Source organism: Leptodactylus fuscus, chromosome 7 (genome assembly GCF_031893055.1).
Source record: "Leptodactylus fuscus isolate aLepFus1 chromosome 7, aLepFus1.hap2, whole genome shotgun sequence".
Taxonomy (NCBI): Eukaryota; Metazoa; Chordata; class Amphibia; order Anura; family Leptodactylidae; genus Leptodactylus; species Leptodactylus fuscus.
This window is the reverse complement of record NC_134271.1, coordinates 46058357-46065889: the sequence shown is the minus strand read 5'-3', so window position 1 is coordinate 46065889 and position 7533 is coordinate 46058357. Positions and strand designations below refer to the sequence as shown.

General features: G+C 39.3%; 1 protein-coding gene across 2 annotated transcripts in view; it reads right to left on the bottom strand.

Annotated features, from left to right (window-relative positions):
• Positions 1 to 484: 484 nt before the first annotated feature.
• Positions 485 to 7533, bottom strand: part of ZNF423 (zinc finger protein 423) — a 197629-nt gene continuing 190580 nt past the window's right edge. For both annotated transcript variants that reach the window (XM_075281857.1, XM_075281858.1), the window contains one exon: positions 485 to 1129. In XM_075281857.1, coding sequence (XP_075137958.1) covers positions 1100 to 1129 — 30 coding nt within the window. In that variant the 3' untranslated portion in view covers positions 485 to 1099. The remainder of the gene's footprint in view (positions 1130 to 7533) is intronic.

The window sequence follows — 7533 nt, the reverse complement described above, 5'->3', positions numbered from 1 at the left end:
TATCCGGTTGATCCTAGCATCGGCTATGATAGTTTCTCATAGTTCAACAGCTGTTAATATTTATGGCCTAGAAGATATACACTGATGAGCCATAATGAGCTGTGTTCTCTTCACTACTTACCAGGTATAGTGCTGTATTATACAGTGGCTGTATTTGGTATTGCAGCTCAGCCAAGTTCACTTGAATAGAACTAAGTTGCAAACGTGCTATATGACCAATGCATGTGACGTGGCCAGTAGAACGCTACTGTCACTTTAAATAGCCTGGTGTCTGACCTGGCAATCTAATATTGATAGGTCATCAGTATTTTGGTCCTAGAAAAACATCAACTTCAAGATATGACTCTTCTCTTGTATATCTCACCTCTGCCATAGTCACAGATCAGCCAATGTGATGTGACAGACAAATACACACATATACATGAAATAAATTCAGATCAGTAAGTTGAATATAAAGAGACAGACACCTGAAGATTTGGTTTTAAACTCATTTCCCTTTATTGAACTGTACTTTAGTTATTGCAAATCAGATAAAGTCACATTAAAAAGCAGACCATCCAGTTGCTGATTATATTCAATAGACCGTCCTCTGTGAACCGACAAATCCAATCAAAGCATTAAATTTCTTTTTTTTTTTTCTTTAAGTAAAAAAATCAAATAATAAAATGGAATAGACAGCTGCCAATCCATCACATCACAAAACATACAACTAAAAAAAAATAGCAATTAAAGGATGCGGAAAAATAGAAAATAAAAATAACACTTCAAGCTTTGAACTATCAATATAATACAAGAAGCAACAAAAGACGACAACATTGGAACTGATTATTCTAACACTATAAATTCAGTCAGAAGCAGAAGCTCTAAAGAACACTAGTAAGAAGCAGGACAATAAAAATACTGAGCATGAAATACTTTTAATCTCTCCCATTAATATTCATTTCCAGCTGCTTATAATAGCAGCGCCTCATGGCCAAATCATTAGAGTTTTACATCTGGGTTGCAAATGACACTTTGATTGGATGTAATGTTCAAATGGTTTTCCCCACTGTGCCTCCGTCAAGTCTTCTGCGGAGAGAAGTCCTGTAGTGCCACCGGCTCACTGTGCGTGCTGGCTCAACGTGTGGTTCTAAAGAGACGAAGAAAGGAGAAATGCATGAGGGGCGCAATAATAGAAAGCGTGCCCATACCCTCCTACTCACTACCATTTATGAAGAGCTCCACATAAAAGCCTCTCATTTATTACAAAAAAAAAAAAAAAAAAAGACAAAAATGAAGGAAAAAAAAGCTGGTAAGGAATGGCTGCCAATATGACACAGACTTCTTTGTACTGATGCTGACATGAACACACATCACATTTTTTTTCCCCTTGTACCAGCCTTGTGCTGCCACAAGGATTACAATCCATGCAGAGAGGAGAAGAGAAATAAGTCGCAACGGGAAAGGGAGAAAGTCTACCCTGGGGGATTTTTTTTTTTCTTTTGGCGACGATAAAAAAAAAAAATAAAAAAAAAAATCCCTTCCCATCACCTTCAGGCCGTTTGCCGTATTGTGTCCTTTGTTCTCTACAACAACTGGAGAGAGAGTTCCTTTGCCAGGAGAAAGGAAATTGGCAGAGATGAGTGTTTACAACCCTAGAAATGCCTGAGCAGATCCAGCTGAATTCCAGACCGCTCTACAGCAACACATGTTCATTTTGGTGATAACCTTTTGAGTGCCAGACCCGGTAACCAGGCATCTACGACAGGCGTATGGAAACCACCACTCAGACCCTATGTATCAAGTGCAAGAAATGCTATTGCTAAATAATCTGGTTCTGCCCATTTTAATATTCAGGTTACAATAAATTCACAGAAAAAGCCATAAACAGGTTACTGAGGAGTGCGGGATCGTGACATTAGCCTTAGTCTAACAAATACAATTACCAGCTGCATACATAAAGTATGTGACATAGATACATATAACCATACTATAAAGAGGATTAAGAAGGATATACTGTATTAACCAATAAGATGCTGGGGAGGATGGTAAGGGGCATTAGAATAGGAGTGCACCAGTCATTGGAAATGGTACAGTAGCAAACTACTATATATATCAGGCTATAACACCCACCATAGGCATTACAGATATATACTGCATCCAGTCATCTGAATATTATGACACCCAATGAAGCAGCAAGCAAGCAGAAAGAAAACACTCTAGCACTGTGCTCTGCAGCCACTGTCAATGCTACGTAGCAGAGCTCTATGGAAGTAACAGCAGCATGGAGTCTTCTATTTTTGCTACAGAGATCACAAAGCATTTGGTACAGCCAGGTGGCATTCAGGGTGGCACAATCGTAGGGTGAAGGAAATATAAAGTCAACATATGTGAAAGTCACTGCATGCACCTTAAATATTTGACAGCAATGTAGATTAGATTCCTCACTATAAAAGCAGCTTTTTCTTAGTTTCCAGTGATGGCAACAATGACCACTTTGGGCACCAGTAGGGTTAAGCATTTTCCATTTCATATGTATGCATAAATTACAAGTGTAATCTGCAAAGAAGCTGATAAATGACACTCCATCATTCTAATGACATGTGCTTAATGAAAATTGTCTTGAAGAAATAGTTAACTAATGAACCTTCCATTCAGAGGGCTGTCTCTCCTGGGGAGCAGTGACCCCATTTAAGAGAAATGGATCTTCTAATACTTGTTATGCACAAGAGTGGCCACAAGGTGGCAGACATAAAAGGACCATCACATCATTGTAATGGATCTCTGATATATAATCAACATGGGGGGGGGATATCTGAAGTAAACGATCAGACAGTTTTGGGACATGTTTACTCTTAAGTGTCATTTTTGCAAGTTATTGGAAGGTATAAACTTAGATTTTTGTGGGAAAATATGTCTTAAGTATAATAATGAGCCTTTAGTAGAGAATGCAAGTGAATGAATAAACTGTACATTTACCATCCACACTAGACAAATCCATACTCATTTAGCTGGTGTCATTTAAGAGATAATGTACAATCATCACTAGATGGGGACACACAGTCTGAAAGCAGAAAGACAGCATTTGGAATCTGTGCGGCTGCGGCATTGATTGTAACAGGCGGGTCAATAACGGAATGGTATGTGGCTCCAAATCTGATAATGAAGTGCCAAATGGGAACTCTGCTCTCTGGAACAATACAGAACCATGGCACGCTCAGCTAAACATGCCTGGCATTCATTACACTAGTAATACATCAGTATAGGTCAGGCTTGGAAAGCAAAGTATGCTCAGTGAAACCTCTTTGAGACGACCACTCAAAATTGCATGAAAAAGCGAGAGGTTGGCTAGTAAGGAAAACTGAAAATCTGTCACAGAAAATAAGGAGGTGGTCTTCTCAAAGAGGTGGTCGCTTAGAGAGGTTTCACTGTACATAGAAATGGGTAAATTCAGTCAGGTATAGAATAATGTAATGACATGTGGAATATGTATGTTATACTGTATATAGTGAAACCCATCTCCATTTATTCATGATGGTCAATGTGTGGTCGCAGCTCATGGACTCTCACCAGCGTGACCAGATATTCTCAATTCTACACAGATATTATAATATATACACTCAAGATTTATTTAGTTGTTAAAAAAAAAAATCAATGAATTTGTAAGAATGAAATCTATATATTTTTAGATAATTTCTTTCCAACGGGTGAATGAAAGCCACGTTCACTGCCCCTTGCAGCCAGACACGCTTATTTTTAGAGCAGTTTGACCGTCATCCAAGAGCCTAAGACTAACAGATGGCCTGTCTTAAAGCTTCATATGTTCACTAGTTTGCACTTCTGACAAACAGTAAATGTACTCAAGAGTGTGCCATAAACAGAGCTGAATGAATATTCGGCTGCTATTCAGCTAATACACTTCATTAAAACTAATAAGCAATGTTTCCCATAAAGCAGGTGTGCTCCTGGCTGGTTTATCATGGCAGGTCTATTCAGAACAGGCGTCTGCTATATCAGCACCTTGCAATGGCTTCATCTCTCCCCTCTTATGTGACATAATGTGGATTGTACAGTAGACTTGTTTGGGATAAGCTGTTGGTTTCACAGTTACTAGCGCCATTACCTGCCTTATACTGTGTGACCGAGGGCCTTGCAGACATTTCATTGTTCCAGACTACCCTCTGTGCTCTTAATGGAGTCTGAGGGATTGCATTGTTCCGGTTTACAATTAAGAGTTTGTGAGCATTAACATGCAAAGTCAGGCTGGTGTTTAATTGTATCCTTGTCCCATAAACCATCCTGACAGCCCCTTTGGCACTGTATTACATTGTGCCTCTCTGGCTGCTGTTGCTACTGGTAAATGCACAAACTGAGGTCAGAAACTACAGGCAGAAAATGTCAAATCCTTTAAAGGGTTGCCCCAGCCTTTTAATAATAAAAACATATGCTCAGGACAGGTCATAAATATTAGATTGATGGGATCTGACTCCCAGCAGCCCCTCCGATCAGATGTTCATAGCAGCCAGCAGCACATTGTGTAATGGCATTGCAAATGAGATCAGACTTGCATGGCCACTACACAATGGACTGAGTGGTCTCCTTCCTGCTCCATCCACTGTGAGCAGCTGATTGGTGGAGGTCTCGGGTGTCCCGAGAGAGAGAGTAATAATAGTAATAGATTATTACATATACTTGTGGGACAGATTCATTAGGAAATCAGGTCACACAGCCTGGGCAGCACAACAGTGAGTATCATGCTAAGGAGCCACACATACTACATATACCACCATTCTGCCCTAGATGCAATTTCCATAATATACCATCCTATGAAACATAGCATGACATTTATCAAGTTGGAGGCACAAAATGTAAGGAATGCTAGAAAGAGATTAATCAGATATCTAGCAACAAGCAAATTCATGCTTCAAAAAGTAGAAACCTAGCAACAGGACCAAATAAGCAGGATCTGTTTTATGGACGCTGAACAATTACAGCACATAACAGATTCTGTGTAGGAGGGTAACGCCACTTCACTTAGCAAGTTTCTTAAGACTGTCTGAACAGTTACATAGCTTTTAAAGGGCTTTCTCACAGGGGGTCTCGCAATGGTTCTTTATTTTAGAAATAGCCAGATCAACATATACAGTACATTTTTTCAATCTGACTTATTTGCAACTTAATGCCTCCCTGATGTAATTTCCTTGTACTTTCTTTTTGCGTGGCAGTCACATGGGGATAGGTTGAATGCCTGCCCACCAAAGGGTAAAGGACCACATAGGCAAACAAAGGGCACGTGCATAAACAGTTTTCTTTTGAATGTAGCCCATACTTATTATAAGTATATTATATATTGTTATAGCAAGCACCACTTTACATTGTAGGAGATCATATGACAAAAACTGGTGCATGCAATAATAAAGGAGATAGCTGCAAACAACCCTTGAAGTAAAACACTCCCTATATAATAACGCAGAACCGAAGACAGATATATTACTGCTCCTCCTGTCAGTGTAAGGGAACAGAAAGGAAGGGGAACGTCACAGGACAGGGCACAGCATGCACTTCTACCTTACAACACAAACCTGTCTATATCCTGCAGGAGACTGATATGTTTACCTACCCTTGTATACATAAATACGGCTTACTAGAGGACATGTTGGAAATCTGATATTCTTTTTAGTGATTTGCTTCAGAGTTTAGTGTAAATATCCATAAGACAATGAGATACCTTAAAACGGGATGCAAATATTACGTATGTTGGTCAAAATATCAAATACCTCAAATTTATCATTTTGCCAGGGTGCAGCCTGGACTTGTAACATTGGGATATAGTGTGATGTCTGTATTTTATGGAGTATGACTGGAAGGTGCTGGGCAGCCCAATTCATCAAATATTATAAGCGTAACCAATGTAAGGGGCCATTCACATCACATCATAAAAGTGTGGTCGTCCTACTTATCTGTCCAAAAACTGATCCGTTTTTATTCAACATTGACTATTTAAATAGATGGTTTTGCATCATTTTTTTTGTCTCCGTAAAACCGATCAGATGAATTGATGAACAAAATGTGAACAGTCTCTTAGCATGGTGCGTGACTTGCAGCAATGGTGCTGTATACTATAGTTAGAACACTTAGCCGCCTGGGTGTACAAGTGAGGGTTCTTTGATATTTTGGACCTGTACAAACTCTCTTCTATAGTAATTAGACTGGTCCTAATGTAGGTCGTTTCTGTGATATGATTCCTATGATAAGCTGTAATATTGTTATCAGAACCATAGCCTATGTATGTATCCCAGGTACTAATACGGCGCACTGCCTCAGCCACGGTTGTTAGATATAAGATGCATCAAGGTAACGGGAAGACCGTCTATGACTAACATCATTGCATCTGACATTTTTGTAAGAATATAAGTATCACGAGTTACAATGGAGCAATTTCCCTTTATATTTTTGCGCTGTGCGAGTTTAATATATCACCAAGTACGGAGAAGACAAACTCATTCTCCCTCCCAGTTGCTCATTTATTCGCCATATAATTCTAACACACATGGATAGCTTATTTTCTATGGGAAACAGCAGATTTTGGTCATTTCTGACATTTCAGCGTGTTTGACACACGGCGCTGCAGATAATAAATAATCCGAACATCATCACATCTGTGTGCTGGTGGTACGCTAGATCAGAGAATACATTCCTTTACGTTCAAGTGGAAAAAAGGGGTAAAACAGGCGTGAACTGTCAGTAAATAATCCCTGCTGTGTTCAGAAATGCATTAAATGCAAAGTGAAACGGCCTGTCAGAATGATTATGCGTCTCTGTCCTCATCCATGTTACCTCTTCTAGCTGGCTCGAAACGCTTTGCCTTGCTTGGCGACAAGGTAGAGGCTTTATGCTCCATCACCGGGAGGGTAAAGGTGACCTGTATGTTATTGCTGCCACCATGTGACGTTCATTCATGGGAAATAATAGAATAAGACTGAAAAAATTCTACTAACTAGATGCGGGTTATTGAAAGGATATATGGAGTTTGTCATTCACAAACCACTGGCTACTAAGGTCTAGGAAAGACACAAGATCTTCGCCATTGTAGCCAAAGCACTGAATAGTAGCCGGCTGTTAAAAAGAGGCCGTATATACATATAGACTTAATATAACTTCTATGCAAATCCTGTGTACTGTCCATTATGTTATGTGGTCTGAATTTAGTCAAACCTCCGATATACCTTTCATGTAAGATATTCCGTCTATGCATTGCTCATTCCCTAACACTTGTTACTGGACACTTTGGATGAAATAATGTTATTGAAAATTGTACCTTTAGAGGGGTAGTACAGCCATATGTATTTTTAAAACAACTTATGATGGACAGTTCCCTTAAAGGGAGTCTGTCAGCAAGAAAATCAGTATCAAACTAATGACAGTACTTGTAGGGATGTTTCTATACTTTGCAAAGATCTTGTTCTTATTCTGCACTGCAACTCCGTTTTCATGAAAATCGGCATTTTATTTGTATGCTACCTGTCTGGAAAGGGTTTTCGGGGCATTTCTTAT